This window comes from Lepisma saccharinum, chromosome 2, assembly GCF_977018435.1.
Source record: "Lepisma saccharinum chromosome 2, izLepSacc3.1, whole genome shotgun sequence".
NCBI classification, from domain to species: Eukaryota; Metazoa; Arthropoda; class Insecta; order Zygentoma; family Lepismatidae; genus Lepisma; species Lepisma saccharinum.
The window spans coordinates 37,931,848-37,952,520 of NC_139230.1; the positions used below are offsets into that span (position 1 = coordinate 37,931,848).

The following is a 20,673-nucleotide window of genomic DNA, read 5'->3' on the forward strand; positions in this document are numbered from 1 at the left end:
AATGAAATGTGGATGTCAAACAACGATAAATAAAGGGAAAACAAAGTCAACAACAAGAAGGAAAAGAAATATTAATTGATTGATTGAATCTGAAATTGTGGCTGCGTCACCACTTAGGCTATTTTGAATCCGGCACATTATACGGGGTCAGCCCCTTGCCATAATTCAAATCTAATGTATGGAGACCGGATTTTAAAGGGAAATCCTATTTTATTCTTCATCATGGATCATGCAATAAATAACAACAGTGTTGATAATTATCTTCCACCAACAAGATTACATGGTTTTGACTTCCCTTTATTCCCCTCTTTCAGTCCACATTCCCATTTTCCTTTCTGGTCTCTTTATTGACAACTTTTTCAGCCTACATTCCTTTTTCCCACTTATTAAAAAACATCTTCCTTGGTCCCTTTATTAACTAGATATCAAATATTTTGTACGACTGTTTCTTACCTGAACAAAATATTCAACAACTGTCTATTATTTGGTGCAGTTTAGAGTAAAAAAAGAACAAGCGCCTTCTACCTTCCCTCCATGAGTGTTGGGAGTACGTTGCAGAAATTTTTGAAACAATGCGAGCTGGGCTTAAACAGCAACAAACGCATTGAGTGCGGCACACCTGTTGAGTTGAAAGTGTGTTTATCTGTTAAATTTAGACTTTTATTGTCAAGTTTTTTAGAATAGTTTTAACTTAACTGTGTGACAGTGACGACAGTATTGAGTGTCAGTAAAATGGTGAAGCCAGGTACAAGTGGCAGCAAGCTTTGGAATGCGGTAAGGAGTTGCAAGGAAGATTTCATCGAAACGGATGGTAAGATTATTCGCTGTACTTTACCTTCAAAAAATGAAATGAAAAAGGACTATAGTTTATTTTTTCACTCCATTAAAAATATTATTTTAAATGAAAGCACAATATATACCATTCATATATAAAAAGGGATACATTAATACGAATTTTAATATATCCCTTTTTATATATGAATGGTATATTTTGCGCTTCCATTTAAAATAGTGCTTTTAGTGGAGTGCAAAAAAACTTTAGTCCTTTTTTCCACTTTTTTTTGGAAATATTTTTCCCTTTTTTTGTCCTTTTTAGAGGAAAAATGTTTCCCTTTAAAATCCGGTCTCTACTAATATAACATAACTATATTGTCGGAGGGTTAAAATATTCTTACCTGGGTTAAAGGTTGCGGCTTTAAAGGGGCACTCAGCTCACATAAGGACAAAACACAGGACAACACACACACACACACACACACACAGCCCTACAGAGGATTATACTGGCAGTAGGTTCTGACGCCAGAGCTTCGTTAGTCTGCAAAATGTAGTACGGGGTGTTGGTGTACTAAGTGGACGTGAGGTTGACATTTTGGTGTACTACGTGGAAGGATCAGCCCATATACCCCAGAAATATGTATATGTGTCTTTGTATTCACCAGCTTTTTTTTCTTTCTTTTTTACTTTTATTCCTGATCGCAATATTTGTTTCTGCATTTTAAAACTGGAAATGGTATAGTTAATTCAGTCCATCATTTTCTTCACTTCATCACAAATATCCATTCGCTCTAACCATCACGGCCAACCAAACGATAAAAAAGTAGCAAAAAAAAAGCAACCAACAACCTTGATCAGTTGGAAGGAGCTTCATGAGCGCACAGCTGTGGGGTCTCCCTTCCTAGGACTGTAGGTTCAAGTCCAGGCAAATATATGTGTATATGTTCATTCGTCATGGATGTCCAGTCCATAGTCGTATCCAATAAAATCATTGTGCTCGAACTAACGGCGACACGAAAGACATGTAACAGGTTTTCAGGGGCATAAAAAGGGTCACAAAAGTAACATCTTGACCCTGACTGGTGGTTTAGCTCCAGTGAACCATATGGCCCTTAGGTCGACGCATTCATAATAAATCAAAATTTGAACAAATGTTCCCATTTATTTATTCTTTCATTATCTGTGTAGTGGTTTTGAACATTCACCTAGTAAGTCATACAAACTTCTTCCAATTCATTATTTTTAAAGTTCACTACTAATATTTTCTGATCGATACAACTATGAAATGAAGGAACCAACAGTTAAATATGCAGCGGAGTCCTAAGGACCTTTATGCAGGTACTACCAACTGCTGCAACTGTAACAGTTTCCCATCAAAGTTTGTTCACGTTTATGTTAAGATAGGCTAATCGGAAATGAACTTAACACTTTATTGTATGAGCCGAAACACTCCGTTGTAACCTCACCGAGAAACGAACTCACGATCTCTAAATTACAAGATAATAGCGTTAGCCACAATGCTAACAACAGCCTACAAAAACTCCATACACACCTTTGATATATATATATATATATATATATATATATATATATATATATATATATATATAAGGGTTGATCTTGGTGCTGATCACATCATCTCCATTTGCAGTCGAGATCGAAGACGCGTAAAGCTTATTGTATAAACTGCTTCACAGCAACGCCATGTGAAGTTCGCTGTTTAAAGAACCCTTTGAGAAGATGAACTGAATTCACATCCATGTTTGCTACGCCTTCCGTGCCTACTACCTTGACATATTTTCGATTACCTCAGCAGGAGGCTTGCTGTTTGAACATGAAACTTGTAGCAAAAGTTGCCGGGACACGCTCTAAAAGTCACGATATCCACTGGCGCTTCCACTACTGAGTAATATTTTTGGGTTGATTTGGTCGATCGATAATTCTTAGTGGCCTCTTTCCGCTGATGCGAGGCTTTCAGTGTTAGAATCCTCCAGAGACAGCTGAAGATTGAGGAGAGAGCGCCAAGTTTTAGGTCAATTAAGCACGCTCTCGCCAGAAGGGGCAGCGCCTTGAAATATGAGAGACTGGTTGAATAGTGCTGGAAACTGAGACTTTTCTTCTGCAATAACATTTTTTTTATATATTGGTATTTTTGGTTCTTTTAAGTTGCATTTAGAACTCTAGGTTAATCGTGATTATGAGGACGAATGGCGAATTGATGGAGTACGTACGGTGGTTTCTTTGTGATTGTGCCTTCGTCAATTTCATTTAATCATCATTTATTTATCCTCATCGTCGCGATTAGCCTAAACAGCACACCACTAACGAAATGTGAGAAAAAGCGAAGAAATGCATACTATGAATCGTTAATGTCTTACATAAGATTCGATTCAAGGATCCCTGGCATTATAGAGTCTAACATAACTCTTCTGCACGGAAGCGGATTGTATCAATAACGGAAACTTTTACTATAGGTCTTTTCAGTTCTTACGGCGGGCGCTCTAGAAGGGAATTGGGGATCGGGGAAGCGACCAATCCAGCGCGATAAGAAACGTAGCAGCCTGTATAACGAGGTTCACGTAGTACCTATTTCCGCCACGTCGTATCTCTTGGCGCCACCGCTGTTGTCTGGTTGGTCTGCGGCGAATAACCCCGCTCCCCACTTCCCTTGCCAGCTTCTAGAGCGCCCGCCGTAAGAACTGAAAATACCGATAATTATCTGACGTTCGAGGTAATACGGGTCAACAGGAGCGTGATTACAGTATTTAAGGGGGGGAGTCCTGTCTTAATAAATTTATGGAGAAATGAACTCTTTTTTAACTAGTATTGAGTTCATGACTAGAAATGCTAATATCGAAGAATATAGTCCAAGTTTTATATGGGTTTGTACAGTCAACGACAAAGATAATAGTAGGCAAACTGTCCTTCACCATTTTTATTCTCTTGTATTCTATATCGTGTGTTGTTTTAAAGTATGGAATTCTGTTGATGCGAAGCAGATATTGTCCTTTGCTCATTGACTTTTTCATTTCAATTCAAGATCACATTCTGGAAAACAGACTAAATGAAAATGGTGATGGACAAATCGCCTACTATTTCCTTTGCTGTTGGGTGTTCAAACGGTTCCCAGCATTTAACTAGTTGGGCATATTATATAAAAAGTATACCTATTCGGAATTAACTTCCGGGCTATTTCTAAGTAGATAACACCGAAGAATATCGAAATATGAAGTCATTCCTGCATTTTCTTACACTCTCTAGCATAGCCTTTCTAAGCGAACAGTGAGGATCGTCCATTCTCTTCAGAATTAGCATGGTCTCATTGATTGCTAGTATCGCTACCGTCTCGTAATCAAGGGGTCCCAGGTTCGATCCACGGTGGAGTCACATTGCATAGTGATTCGGAATTAAAGTACAGGTCCAGTTCCTGAGCAGGTTGACTGAGAACAAGCCTTCATTAATACCAGGTTATTCTTTCATTTCTTGCACTCGATCAGAAATCTGATTCACTTGCTTGACGTAAAGGTAAAAAAAGGTAAAGTGTTCCCCTGTGCATAGCACCACGCCATGAAGGCGTATAGGGGGTGTGGGGGTAACGCCCCACACTTTCTTGATCCGGTCGTGAGTGGGAGTGATGTGATCAGCATCACGCCCCTGACCGCCTTTACCCCCAGGTACCCATGTCATTCGACGCTGGGTGGGCGCCGGGGCCGCTTTTACCGTTAGAAAAGTTCCCGGATTTGAACCGGCCGGGGATCGAACCCGGGACCTTGAGCATGGTAGTCAGACGCGTTACCGACTGAGCCACCGCGGCCAACCCATTTTGACGTGTATAATTTATCTGTGCACGTTTATCTTGGTTCATAATTTTAGCTATCTGGTACCACTTTCAGTTAAATACTTTGACACAAAGCTGTACATTAATAGAAACTGTTGTTGTTGTTTCGGGAATGAATTTGCTCCTTGGAAATAGAAATATACTTTCTTTAGAAGGCCAAGGTATCCAAGGGATAGAGCGCAATTTGTTTTTTATGTTCTTTAAAATTGGCTGCCCAGTTGTTGTTTTTTAACGTAGATACGATCTTAACACGTGTAAAAGTTTCCTAAAGTTTTGTAGGTTTCTTTAACTTAGAGTATGGGTAGAGGCACGAAGGTTTTCTATGTCGAGACACCTACAGCCTTAATTCTGGGCCTCACTGAAATATAAATATAAATAAATAAATTCCGGGACTTGATCAGAGCACAAACAGTGGTGGGGAACAATGGAACATTAGTGACTGTCACACAAAACAAGGCGACACATATTAAGCAAATTACTTACCAATATGCAAATGGTAATTTACTGTCAAGTAGTAATCCAAATTTTTCCCTACCTCATATATATTGTCATAGTCAAACTCGTGAAGATTCGGAAGGCTCTGAAGAACTACAGTGGCACCTGCTGCAGTGATCCATGTGTCGGTCACTATCAGCCGAATCAGCTTTTGACACCTCTTCTGTCCATTCTGATCCAAGCATAGCATAATGAGGCCTCTGTCCGTAATAGAGGTGGAAGCCAGGTTGAGTTCCTTCAAGCCAGTGCACTGTTCACCAATCAGTCCCAACATCTGAAATTTTAATGAATGGTAAGTAAGAAAGTTTTAGTAAGTAACAAAAACGAAATGTTGTTTCTGTGTGAAATACATTTCTCTAAATGTTTTGGATTTCTTGCAGAATAAAGATCTGAATACATTTTGCTTTGGGGTTGCTTTTTGCCCGATATTGTAATTCTAATTTCTATGAGAATAAAAACACTTAGAAAAGAGTAAATAACTTTCTTGTTGTTATAAATTATTTTTAACCATGCCACTATTACCACCACCACTATCATGGGTGGCACGAGGGGGATCAAATCTAATTACTCGACCACCCCCCCACCCCCCGCCCCGAATTTTGTATCGTTCATTTCAGCAGAATAACCGATGGATACATATGAGTGAGCTACAAAAATTGAGTGTAAAATACAGGACCTATATCAGAACTGCATGTTTTCATCACCCTATCCAGAGTTTTCAAAGTTCAAAAAATTAATGTTTTTATATTACAGGTCACGCAATGAATATATCATCCCCTGGCATTCAAAGATTCATCTTGAACAAAGTGTGTAAAAGTAATCACAAAATTGAATAACTGTCGGTTTCAGTATATAAACGCTATGAAATGAGAAAAAATAAAGAAAAGCCGTTACCGGATAATCACTCACTCGTGTAGAAGACTCTTCACAAGGTTAAAATAATTGACAATAAAACGATGGTTTATTGGTTGTTTATGATAGCAATTGTTATTTTATTATTAGTAGTAATATTTCTACTATTGGATTTTATGTCAACTGCTTGATTTCTGGCGGCGCTCATCACTTTCATCACCACTGGTTGACTGCCACATTGAAATTAAAATTATTAGTGCGTCAGCTCATGGGCTATTTGCCTCGTCACGTTATTCTGAGAGGAGCCCCATAACAACGAAATAAAAGATAGTTTTCGCGAATTTAAAAAAATCTTGTAGAGATGAACTTTCCAATATGCCTAAAATATGTATAATACATACGTACATACATCTTAAGACAGCATCTCCATACCTATTATACAAGCTGAGGCTATGAAGGTACTCAGAACAAGCGAAGGATTCAGGTGCCAAGGCCTCGTTACCCTGTAAGAGCGCTGTCTCCAGAATGTACTGCGTGGAAGAGATGTTGACACTTGAGTGCTTTCCGCAGGGTGGTATTCCAGGGGAATGAGGGAGAATTCCTTCCCTCGTATCTACATCCCCCTCTGATTGCTGAGAAACTGCACATATAATTTATGTAGCTTCAAGAGCAATTATTGGATTTTTTTTCAAATATCACACTACCCTTTACACCCCACCTCCACCATCACGGATACTGCTGATGATAATAATAATAATAATAATAATAATAATAATGATTATGATAATAATAATAATAATATGCAAAATATCTTTAAAATATGATAATATATGCCTAATGAGACAACGAGATCCAACAACGTAATTATGGATTTCGTCGCCGTCCACAGAAATCTGTAAGCTCTGACACCCGTCACAAATAGGATTTTTATACAAGTAATTTGACACCCAAGAACTACATTAACGCTTCCATTAGATACAAAACATTTCATTTCCTGTATTACACTGACATGAAATAAAGCAGTCCATAAAACTGCAGGGTGCATTACATCCATCAGCACTCTAGTGCCGTTCTCCCACCCCTTTCCCGGAAATTCTGAGAATTCAGCCTGTCCGTTTAGAGCACAGATCCATATTTAAAGAGAGAACCTCCTTCTTCATCTCGGTTTTTTCTGGATAAACAAACATTACGTTAGATGGCCTCTACGTGGTAGAAATCAGCTAATGACGACACTGTAACATCGATCAATGCTGAGGTTATTTTCATTTCAAATAATTACTTGAAGGCCAGAGCCCGACAAAACGTGATTTTGATTACATCATTCCTTCCAAGCTGCGAACAGAATTCGTGGAACTGACTTCTATTTCGTATCGCAGTCACGTCATTTACTAAAATTTATTTTGCTTTTATTTCACCTGAGAATACTAATCAACGTGAGAAAACAATTATAAGTTTTTGTATTCAATTAACTAAAACATTTAGCAGTGAATTACTATAGAATAGATACATTGAATAAATAGCACTTACTGCAGTAACTTATAGAGTAACTTTATTAGGTCAAACATATTCAAAGAATTTTTAATTCCTGGCTAAAGTTGTTATCTTCTACAATTTTAACTCTAGTCCCGGGGTCTACATAACAACAAAATTAATGCATCAAGTTTTAATTAAATTCAATTCAATGTGTGCACAATTTTGTTAAGAAGCATACACGCATTGACTGATGACACAAGAATATATGTAAATGTTATTAACTTCACAAAACGTCTAAGTGTGACAAATAGTGTACATAGAGTAATTTTCACATTATATAATTTTACTCAGTGAAATACACTAATTGTTCCGTACTTGTTCATCCTGATATTACTACGCTAATAGTGTACACAATATATCTTATGATATGTCGGTACACTTGTTTAAGAAAACTTCTGAAGCGAGTTTAGAGGCGAGTTGGCAATAATAAGAGGGAATAAATCCTCCAAGGAGGTGCTGTGAAGCGCAAAAATTAATATTATACAAGAAAATTCATTAATACTTGAATTGAAATACACAACGCATTACACTTCTAAATACAGTAAAATGCGTAGCATCCAGCGACTAAGAAATCAACTGTTTCCTTTAAGATGTATAAAATAAGGTCTACAATAAGAACTGCAGAGCTGCATAACCACCAAACTACATGCGAGTATATTGTTGAAGGACATTTGCTTGCTGTTACTGCCGGCACAGCATACAAAACATAATTTCATATCTGTAGACATTCCTCTGTAGATACTAAATCCTTCTATCACGAATCAGGCTACCCAGAGGCTTCTCCAGCGTTGTTTAAGTCTTCGCGATATGCCAATATAGCCCTACAAGAGAAGGTTCTCCTGTGCTTTAGGCTACCCACCCTAACCATAAGATTACATGGAAGCTGAATCGCCTGTGGTTCAGAACAGCGTTGCCAACCATCGGAAACGAAATTTTCAGTTCAAGGTATGGAAATATTCTGTGCATTTGTGCAATAACCTGAACTTGGAAAATAGCACATAATTTATCATAAGACATTATATGTTGTGGTCATATTCAAGGCCGCCCGCAGGATTATTTCAAGGGGGGGGGCACAGGGCTTAATGTGGGGGAAAGGTGGGGTGATGCTTTACCACAGTTAAGGGAATTCTCATAAAGCATCCCCAGCACTAGGATAATTTGCATAGGCACTTAATCTGCTGTCTTTCACGGCACCTCTCGTCCATGTTTTCACGCTACAATTTCAAAATTTGAATTATATAAAGCCTCTCCAGATATCTAGAAGGGGGAGGGGGAGCAAGTGTTCCCCTGGCCCTCCTCTGCTAGCGCCCTTGGTCATATTGATTTAACAGTTTCTTATTTTTCCTTGGTTACGGTGATAGCGAAGGAAGGGCAGCTAGAGAGCTCAACAACTATGTTACTTCGATCATTATGACCAGGGGTTAATCCAGAATTTTCCATCTGAGGGGTGTAAGTTTGTATTTAGGAGGTGTAGGGGTAAATTTAGAGTCAAAATTACCAAAAATTTAGGGCGTGTTGGGGTGTGTGGATAAATCACTCATTATGGCAAACATTGGACGGTGGGTGTCAATGCCATAAGAATCAAAATATGCAGGGTTAGCACTGATGTATGGAAAGGTTCTCGAGTTTATAACTATGGTGAACTCCTGTCGCACCTCATTCAGTAAACTCCAAACCCTCGTAGGGCCACGAAGAGACAAAAAAGAAAGATTAATTTTCACTGGTATCGTCCTGGGGACTTTAATGGTTTTTTTTTTTTTAAATAACTACATGTGCTTGCATATTATTTTTCTTATTGTGTTTCATAGGTGTATTTAATAAATAATGTATGTTTGTGATCTCAGTTTGTTTTAAGTGTACAGTTAATCTGTAGTATACGTGGCACTATAGTTAATAATTATTTATGCAGTTCCCCCTGTTTAGGAGGGTTTGTTGGTGGTTATAACCCTCTTCTTTGACCCAGTTGTCCTATGTACGTAATAATAATAATAATAATGAAAGATAGGAGGATAGTAAATTTTAGCATTGTTTTTCTATACAGTCATAATATTTATGAATTGATATTATTATTATTTGTCTTTCCATGGGACCTCCCCATCATTGCCTTGTAGTCAAGTGGTCACTGGTTTGATACCTGCTGGGAGCTCATAGTGTTTCGGATCCCACTTTAAACTCTAGGTCCAGTCCCAATTAGCCTATCTGTGCATAAAGCAGACTTAAATAACAACAACTCAACTATAACAAAAAAATTTAAAAAATCGTCTTCCCAGGACCGCTAAACATTTGTTGCTCGGACTACCTCTGATACATGTGTGTCTACTTACTGATACAATATTTTTTACTCTTGTGGACATCAGTAAAGAAACGTTTTCCCCTGGAAAAGACCTGGAACCCTCAATCATTCCTTCCCCACATGTTCCAAAAGGGATGGCTTGGGGCTATGATTTCAGATGATTGCCACACGTTTGTGTCTCTGTTATAAATCACTGTACACAACAGTTGGAAAGATTTGTGCAGAATCAAGGAAAATAAGCCACCAACCGACTCAGCAGGGTGCATTCACAACGATTGGCAACGTTGGTGTCTCGATTGATTCTACACCGCTCTTCTGCCACTTTGGGCTAATAGAGAAGATGAGGAAGAGTGATGATATGATGTAATTGATGAAGGGACACTCAGAAAGAACACCCATGCTCATACCGGGATTCGAACCCGGAACCCCTGGCGTGTGGTGCGTTGTGCTAACGACTTTGCCACGGAGGTCGACACACTTATGGTTGCATGCTTCTTCCATTTTTAATATGAACAAACCGGGACAATAGATTTTAGTTTCAAACTATATAAAAACCTTAATTTCAAAATATACGAAGACAAAATTCACCTCCAAGAGAAGAAACTGTAGACCTCTCCTTCACAGGAGCAACCTCGAACTCCTTGTTCGAACAGGGAAGAGAAGACTTTATTTTTTTTAAGGGAGAGGGGCTGGGAGAGCACAGAACATTTTTCTACAACGAGAAAACCGGAGATTATTTTCTCAAAGAGACAGAGACCACAAGACTTCTTTCTCAACTTTGGAAACTACAGACTGCTTCCTATGGGACAACTCGAGGAGCTTTGTGGCCAATGTTCATTTATATCCATCAAATTAGGAATTTTGATTATGATGATAGAACTGTCATAACAATTTCTTTGCTCTTCCTTTGAAAATATTATATCAAAGTTATTAAACGCTAATAGAACAGAAGAGCAGCTTCAATGTCACAGTTGTGAATAATTTTTACTTACATATAATTTACATTATGTTTATATTTCTCTTTTTTAGAAGTATGTGAATGAAGTGGATCATAAACAATTAGAAAAAAATAATACGCTGAAAACAAAGTTTGGATTTTTTTCTTTGTGTCTAAGAAGTTCCTGAATGCACAACTGTATTGCTTAAACCTTACGCGGAGGTGTTGCACTTCATTTTCTTATTGCTGTCGGACTTCGTATTCATTTCCTTCAGTTCGTTCAGTACGTTACGTACCCTCTTCAGAAAATGTATAGTGAAGCTAACACACACACCAAAGTTTCGTTTTAAGTTCACTTCATGCACAGATAGGCTAAACGGGACTGGACTTAGAGTTTAGCAAGCAAATACGTTTACACTTCAGTGTGGGAGAATTTCCCCCTCAGAAACGTTATATGATATCTATATGTGTACAGAGCATCCCCATGGCGAGGTGGTAATCTAAAGTTCCCGGGTTCAATGCTCTGTGGAGGCACATAGTGGTTCGGATCCGACATTAATCTAAAATTCTAAGACAGATAACTTATCGTGAACCCTTTATGCCACAGTAAATAATAATTATAATAATAATACATTTAGCCATTGTCCTTAACTGTTATAGCCGACATTTGTAATGAAAGAGTTTAGGAAAGGAACACTAATATCTATTTATCACTCTAGTGATATTAATCTAAATAAAATAATAAAGATAATATTGGTTTTTAAGTTATAAACAGAATATTACACATGGAAATTTCATTTTTATCACATTCTAGTTGAACTTGGAAACTGTACAGCAAGTCAAGTTTAAAAGAAGGAAGCGGATAGAATTGAAGTGTAGAAAGAAGCATTACTCAAAAGAGTAATGCAAGCAAGAATTGAAGTAAGAAGGCCTGTAGGGAGAGACCCAGGGACCGCTGGCAGGAGGCGATAAAGGGAGATGCTGCAATAATATTAGGAACAAGAAGATTGGAAGCAGCATCAGCAAATCGAGAGAAGTGGAGGCAGATCACGGAGGCTAAGGCCCAATTCAGGGCTATGACGCCATGGGAAGAAGAAGAAGAAGAAGAAAGAAGAAGCATACTGAACATATGCAGGCACCACCTGAGTAATGAAAATCTTAAATCTTATTTCGAAATGTTTCCGTAGTTCCTACTTCTACAATCTCGCCTTGAATCCAAAGGACAACTGTCCTTTCTATAAACCCCATTGAAAGACACTTTGGCCGTAATGAGGAATTAACGTGAACAAAGGCTTCATGATTAAAGTCAATCTTAAGGCCTACGGACTTTCTTCTAAGTCCTAGGTAACTGCCGTGGCAGCCATCTGTCTCTCTCTCTCTCTCTCTCTCTCTCTCTCTCTCTCTCTCTCTCTCTCTCTCTCTGTCAGAAACAGATGACTTGAAATTTATTTTTGGCAAGTGCATATTCCTTGAACAGCAAACTATTAAAATACTGTTAGTGACGTCTGAAGACAAAGACAAAATTGAGATGGCATTGGAGGCTAAGACAGTCTCTAACTAGATGATCCAAGCAAACCAAGATTTAGAGGTGGCATAGGAGACTACAACGTCACCATACTTTGAAAAGGAACACAAAATTTAAAAATATGATATGTAAATTGTGCTAAAAATATAAAAATATAACTAAACATCAGAATGCACTGCCAAACAATATAAAATCAGCAAAGAATGAAAATTGTTTCAAAAGCAAACAATAAACGGCAGTAGCACATACTAAATAACATAAGACTGGCACTACCAAGAAAATTCAAGTTTTTCTCTTGCCCTACCATATAGTAAATAACATTAATATCAAAAATTAGTATATGTCTTATATATATAAATATGTCAACCTACTTGCGGTAGGTTGAATTATCTTAATCGATTTTCATATGTATGCAATATTATTTTATTTTAATTACTGTATTATCATTTAATTACTATTCTACATGTAAATACTGACAAAGGTTAGGTGGTAGTGCAGCCAGCGCCTGAACCTTCCCCGTAAGTAAGGTGTATCTTCAATATGACCTAGTACGTACCTAAAACCCACTCAGTTCTGCATGTTCACAACATATGAATACCATTCAGTAAGTTTAAATTGCGAAATATGAGTTTGTGAGATAAAGAAAATAATAAGAAGGAAAAATACATACTTTAGATTCGTAGTCACTTCGAGGAAGAAATCTGTATCAAATTTGTTCGGTTGCAGTTAATCAGTTCAAATGAAAAAAAAAATTATTTAATCTTCGAATAGTCACATCGTACCGTGCAGGAGACAGATTTTTCACCCCAAGCAAGCAACGCAACTGACAGGATATAGATTCAACATAATATCGATTTTCCCTAATCCAATAGAATCAGCAAGCGAGCATTTCAACGGCCTTGAGAAAGTCAATCTTCCAAGATTTGAAATTTCCAATTTCTGTCACCCTTTTCCAGGGAGAATTAAGACCCTGATAATGCATCTTGAAAATCAGGTAATACTGAAAGCAGACTATGTTACTTTTCTGTTCTTTGGATCTTTTCTTGCAATACGATATAATGGCGGAATTCCGGAGAAACTAGTAAACAAAGTCAGGTGTAAAAGAGTAAAATTAAATTATACTGAAGTACTGCAACAAAAATTGCTATCCCCGATTTGATTCGCGAATAAATTGTACTTTAAAATTAAACACCATATTGTTCATATTTGTGAGTTTTTATCATACACTCCTGAAGAAAACATTATAAAATCTCTAAGGAAAATTAACAGATAAATTCAAATTAATGATTTTGTGTAAGAGGAAAATTTATGCTGTACTGAGAATACATAGATCGTGAACCTTTCACATCTGCAAGTCGTAGTGCACAAATAACATTGTATTAATTATAATCTCTTGTTATTTTCTTGTCACGTAAGAATTTTGAAACTTTATATTACATACGTTATTTTGCTTCTCTTTTCTTATCTTGAAGATAAGGATGCGTGATGACTAGACAAAATTAATTAAGAGACACTGACAAGGAACACCCATGCCGGGACCCGAACCCGGGAACTTCGGTGGCGAGATCGAAAATACCATTTTACGCGCTCGGTCACCGAACCGGCAGAGAAATATTTCTTATCGATAATGAAAACATCCGACAAGTAAATATATTTTCAACTATACCCTGTACCAGCTAACTGTAGAACAGGCGAACGAGAACAAGTCTCTGCGCAAGTAGTGACGCAAGACGGCTCCACCAATGAACAGTGAGAGGAACGGGATTGCGTAATAGGCGACTGGAGTTACCCGCTTTCACAGGCTTTCACCACTCGGTTTCCCTCCTCCTTCTCTGCCGCTATGCTTGGCCCTGCTCCACAGTTAGCTGGGACAGGGTATACCTCTGCTCCTCAGGCATTAGTAGAAAGGGAGAACACAAGCAATGTTGGCTTTTTGATTTGATTTGATTTAGTTTATTTTACTTCGCGTTTAGTGCCTCTTGGCTAATTTGCGAAGATGGGGATGAGTGATGAAATGATGAAATTGATGAATGGACATTCACAAACAACCAAGCCCGACCGGGATTCGAACCCGGGACCCTTGGCGTCGCAGCGCGATGTGCTAACCACTCGGCCACAGGGTCGGGCAAGCAATGTTGGCAGATTCACAAACTGAAAGCAATACTATCTCTTTCTTTACAGCGGCTGTATTTTTAGAAAGGAAAAAAAGGTCTCCGGCAATGAACACTGAAGGGTCGAAACTACACTCTAGATGCATGTGGAAAAGGAAGTCGGAAGTTTCTTGGCTCGAATAAAATCACATGGATTTGCTGCTCTTGGGAAGTCGTTGGTCTCAAACAATTCCTTACCTCCAACTTCTTAAGGTGGAAGCAAATTATGTGTAAGAAGGGATAACTCCACGGATGAGTTGCGGCAGGTGTTACAGATGCGAATGACAAGAAGGGAAGGAAGGAATATGGAAGAGTTCCAAGTTTTGAGCTTCTTAGGAGGAGACTGAGAGAAACAAAATAGTGTAGGTGTCTGCTCAAGGATTACCAGCAAATCCCTGAAACTTCCAGAGGACTTTTATGAAAGATTTACCTGACTTAATGTAAACAAAGTTGTTGTTGTCTTGCTGTAGACTGAAGTCGGCGCAAACAAAGCGTAAACCTAGAGCTTTTGTTAACAACTACGGAAAAAATAACGGTGAAAGATATTTTCCCACGAGGAAAATTGGGAAGAAGATTTGCCACTGAAGTGTTTAAGGAAACCGTTTTTTCATTGTTCAAAGTAGTTTAAAGTGAATTCACATATCAATTACGCACTGTTGTTTTTGTATGGAGGTGAATGGAAGCCTCTTTTGGATTATCCTTTTATCTGCCCAACCCCGCAGGCTGAAAAAAAATAGTCTCCAGTGAAAATCATACCTATGAAGTAAATATGCTTTATTTTTCGCAGCAGTAATTCATTGGTACGAGGAGCAAGGAAATTGTACATCGTCTCTCAACCTTCTACCTCTTCCCAGAAAAGGAAGCGTGTAGGGTAGTGGTTACGGTTAATGATTGTCAACCTGGTGGTCGGAAATTCAAACCCCTCCGGTGGTAGAAACTTTTCATAAGTTTTAGACGTATCCCATTGTGTTCATTGTCCACGCCATATGAAATGGAATGATTTTGTTTGCCACTAACAATGATATATTAAAGAATATAATCTCCATTTCACCAAACTGAGAAGTGGAGAAAAATTTGGTAATTCTTATAAATATGAAATTAAATTCATGTTTTTATTGGTGTAATCGCAGGTAAAATCGAAAATCTCACGCGGAAGATTTTATCTTGCTCTCAACTCGGCCAAAACGCATTTCGCCTCGAGAATGTATTAGATTGAATGTTTCATGTTGATAATTGGTTAAATGCACCAATTTCTGACGCTGAGACGATATTTTCTGCAACTACCCCTTCTCTCCTCTCATCTCCACTCTCGTCTCTTCTTCTCCTCTTATTCTTCTCTCCCCTCCTTCTCCTATGCTTCTCATATCGCCTTCTGTTCTCGTCTTTTGTGTCTCCATCCCAATCTCCTCCACTCCCCTCATCTCCTCTCCTGTTTTCGATTTCCGATTCCATTGAATTGTCTTCTCTGCTTCTCTTTCTTCTCTTTTTCTCTCTTTTAATCTAGTCTCCACCTCACCTCTTCTCGTTTCCTCCTCTCCTCTTCAATCTCCTCTTCTCTTCTCATCTCATTTCGTTTTGCTCATCTCTCCTCGCATCTCTTTTCATTCTTCTCACTACTCCTTCTTTCCTCTTATATTCTCTCTTTTCTTCCCTCCTCTACTTTTCCTCTTCTCCTTTAGCTTCCTCTCTCCTCTTACTTCCCTTTGTGTAGACCCATCAGCGATGAAATACTAGAAAATCGATTTTCTTTTTTCAGAAAGTATTGTGTCATTTGAGTTACAATACTGATATTTTTAATATTTTTATACATATATTCCTTTCGCGTAATTCATACATATCTTGTGCATGTGGCAACCCTGAAATTGAGCCTAACTCTACAGGCAACCCACCAACGCCTTATGTAAGTTCGATTGCCTATTATAAAAAGTCGTTGTCCTAAGACTTTTGAGAGACACTGTACAAGGGGGTAAACCTTTACCCCAAATCTGTTAAAGTCTGATGAACTTTTTAGAGGAGTAGGGTTGAGGGCAATCTAATTTTCTTTCAGAGGATGTGTGGATAAAGCTTGCAGAATTCGGTGTACTATAATTAACCAATTTGATCATTTATGGGTGTGCATTTAAACTACTTACTCTGTTTAATGAAGGAATTAAATAATTAAGGTAATAAACACAAGAAGAAGATCCATTCCTGAAGCAGGATTCGAACCATGTCTTCGAAGTGTGTTACATTAACCGTACGGGAAAATTTTATGAAATTTATAAATAATCCCGCTAATGACGAAATCATTACTTTCTACATAACAAAAACTGCGTTAGAAACTAAACATAATGTAAAATGCAATTCACTTCAAATAAAACCATTACTAAAAGGTAATTCTCATCATTTAGAATAACTTTTGTATTGCATTACTCTTCTTCACAATTCACTAAGTATCTAAAAGGCCCACAATTTTAAGCCAGTCCAGAGTTCCTAATTATGTAGAATAACAAGATAGCAAGCAACTGGTTTCTCGCCAAACGTGAGAAAATCTTGTAGGTTGCACCTCCAATACTCAAGTAACATGATCACGTCTGCTTGTGATTCCTTTGGGCCACTGGTTTAACCGCGTGAACTCACGGCAGGAAAAAAAATCTCAGTAAAGGAGATGAAGTTAGATGTTCTGTCGTGGAGAATTTTACAGGATTTCTCGGTAGAAGAAGCTTTAAAAGCTTCAGCATCTTTCCTTGTCATCTTCCAAATGCCATTTTCAATTAAGCTGCAGTAATAAAAAAACAACTATTTCTTCAGAAAATATGTTTTCTCCTCAACTCTGCGTTTTCTTATTAGTTATTAGTTCGTAAATAAAAATGCAAATGAAAGATCATTTATTTCAATGAATTATATATCTAATAATTATGATTAATTTCTTGCCGCATATTCAACAATTAGTACATTCTTACACGAAACTACAAGCTTTTTCAATAAAAGTTGGAAGCTTTTATACGATCTTCTATTTAAAAATTGGTTTAATTTGCGTTGTTTCCCTGTTTGCATATCGCTACAGTGAAGGCACATAGTGGTTCGTCGTATCCCACTTTGAACTGTAGATCCAGTCCCTCTTAGCCTATCTGTGCATGAAATGGACTTAAAAACTCAAATATATCACTACATTTAAGATGCTGATCAAAGTGTTCCTGTTCCTAGCGTTCCTAGTGCGTGAGTAAGTTTATCCAGAGACATTGTACGTACATTACTAACATTTCGTTTATCATCCCTTCATCATTAAGTCACGTACTAAAAGTAAAATGTATGTAAATGTTTTAAATATTATAAATAAATAGTTAAAATCGAAGCATATCCCAGTCAAAAGGGTGTTATTGTTATTCGAAGATCTAGCATAATTAAATTAGGAACCGAAAATTGTGTGTGTGTGGGTGTGTGTATGTATATATATATATATATATATATATATATATATATATATATATATATATATATATATATATATATATATATTAATAATAATGATGATCTTGAATATGGGAGGCTCGTATATTTGACCAGTGGTGGATAAACTGCAGGAAATGGTAATTCTAACTACTGATGCAGAAAGTGAATACGAGTAGCACGGTGATTATTGCAGACACGTGTGAAACTTTCAATGCAGTCACTTCCCTAACGACACGAGTTCTGGGTCTCAAGTTAGGAAAGCAATATCTACTTTCTAGTGATTTTGCCAGTGTCATTCTTTTTATAAAGATGGGCCCAGTCTCCTTCTCTGGTTTGGTGGAGATGGAGTGAATGGTGTATATTGAGATGTTTCAGAAAAACTAATGGTGGGGTGCGAAAACACATGTCCTGTTCTCACGCTCACGCAAGCAAGCACTTAGCTGAAAAGGGTCTGTAGGAAGGGGAAGGGAGCAAATTTTCTGGCACCTTCAGCGATCTCAACCAATGAGACTGTTTCTTTGTATCTTAGAACTACACACTGGTAGTTTCAGAAAATATACCTGCTCCTTTATTTTGTGGTGAAACCTTACAACAATTGTATTGCATTGACATTATTAATTTATTTCTCTATTATATTTTCACACAAAAAACAGCGTGAACATAAACCACCATGACAAACATAACTATTAATGTTATTTTAAGCTTATAATATATGTGATTTGTTGTGTAATTTCCTTCCTTATTATAATCCTTAAATGTACAGTACCTGATCAATCGTTAGAGTCATTCGGAGATTCAGACTCACTAAAGAAGCGAAACAAGGAACCAGCCCCAGCAGTACATTTGGCTTGATATGTTTCAGGTAGGATACATCTAGTCTCTTTAAGTTCTGCAAGTAAAATTGTATTAAATAAGTTACTATCCATGACTTATGAAAAATAAATACATAAATTAAAAAGTGCTTGACAATTTCAATAACCACAATACAAAAATGACACACATATTTAGTCTATATATTTCTTATACTTTTCGTTGAATGTGCAAGATCGAGTCAATTTTTGCTTCTTGAGATGCCCGTGCCTTTCCTCTATATACTTATTTATATTCTCGCAAAAAGTTACTGATATTGTTTTGTTATTGTCAAGGGGGTATATTCGATGCTATAGCTTTTAAACTGCAGATTCAATTGATTTATTTACAACCACATATTTCATGTACAGATGCCACTACTATATTACGAGTTTTATCTATGTGAATTATCATCAGTATCTATAATCAAATCCTAACATTTAAAGTAATCTTTATTGTATATTTAGAACAGTATGTAACAGTACCATAAAGTTACTTATTATGTCTTCTGCATGTTTTCTACAAAGGAACCTTTATTATAGGTCTCAAATTAATATGTGCGAAGAAAGCAAATAGAAAATATGGAGGCAGGCTTCAAATTGACCTTAGACTGGAGTTGTGGGCATAACATCGCAGCTACCAGCACTAGCTTGAATATATGAGGCCGAGTAGGTTCAGACTAAACAATTATACTGCTTATTAACTAGGAAAGGGATTATTATTTGTTTACCGTTTCAAGTAAGGCAAATGTGGTGGACAAAGATATAGTGTAAAGCTGTATTATTGCATGATGCCTCAAATTTAATTTATTTTGAACTGTGAAGAAACATCGTGAGAAAATTTGTCACACTCAACATTTGAGATATATAAAACTGTGCAAGTGAAATATATGAATATTGATGCTTACGACACAATTTCTACGATGAACTGCTAAAAGGTGAAATCAAGTGCTATCTTGTACAGTCAACGGCAAAGATAATGGTAAGCAATTTGCCCACCGCTATTTTCATTACTTTTTTATTCTACATCCTGTGTTGTTTTAAGGAATGACACTATGTTGGTTCGAAGCAGGCATTGTTCTCTGCTTATTGACGTCTTTATTTCAATTCATTGCCATCACATTGTGTAATTCAGACCGAATGAAAATGGTGGTGGACAATTCGCCTACTGTTTCTTTCGCCGTTGGGTGTAACATCAAATATATGAGACAATAATATCACCCGTTCAAGAGTGCCACTGGCATTTTCTCCTGAAGATTATGTCATGACAACATTCCAGCCAAATGATGCCATGAGTTTATATTATATTTATCAATTAAGTTTTAATTGCGGAAAAGAGAGAGATGGTAAGTAATAATTTCCAGAAGACGGAATGGAAATTTTCATTGATTTAATGAAGAATCGGTAAAATAATCGACAATGAGTATAAGTTGCATCCGCCGCACAATATGGCTCTGCGATAATTATACAATTTTGAAGCTCGGAGATACACATGTGGCAAGCAAACTGCAATATGTGGCGTTCTGTGGCTGCGTTAGGCAAGATCACCATGGCAACGTGCGGCCCAGCCGATCTCCGAGTCCTGGAGTAGTTTAAAGCGACAGGAATGGAGAATTCACAGAACATAAAGGGGCTGTGTTTTGTCGTAGTCAGACCTTAGCTGTCGTGAAAACGACCTTCAACAACAAACTATCAAAATTTCTATTTACGTCAAGACTAAAAGCTTACCTGGAACAAATAGTGGACTATGAACACGTCATTGGAACAGAAATGGGTTGAGAGTGTTGAATGTCATTTCCCAGGATAGGTACATATATTTTGAGGATCGTGGTAAACTTTTCCAGCGGGCTTTATCGCCTTTAAAGACGAAACTAAGCTTAATTTCCGACTTTACTGAGAGAGGAGGCAGTTTCACCGAGTTCCTTCGTAACCTCTTAGTTGAATGATGAGTACCATAAATCGTTATTTGAACCCTGGATTTATTTAAGAGCAACTC

At 37.4% G+C, this 20,673-nt stretch overlaps 1 protein-coding gene across 2 annotated transcripts in view; it reads right to left on the reverse strand.

Annotated features, from left to right (window-relative positions):
* LOC145984405 (uncharacterized) overlaps positions 1-20,673 on the reverse strand; it is a 137,239-nt gene that overhangs the window by 51,025 nt on the left and 65,541 nt on the right. For both annotated transcript variants that reach the window (XM_083118068.1, XM_083118067.1), the window contains exons 3-4: positions 18,596-18,718; positions 5,148-5,381 (exon numbers count right to left, since the gene is read on the reverse strand). In XM_083118068.1, the coding sequence (XP_082974194.1) occupies positions 5,148-5,381; positions 18,596-18,718 (357 nt within the window). The remainder of the gene's footprint in view (positions 1-5,147; positions 5,382-18,595; positions 18,719-20,673) is intronic.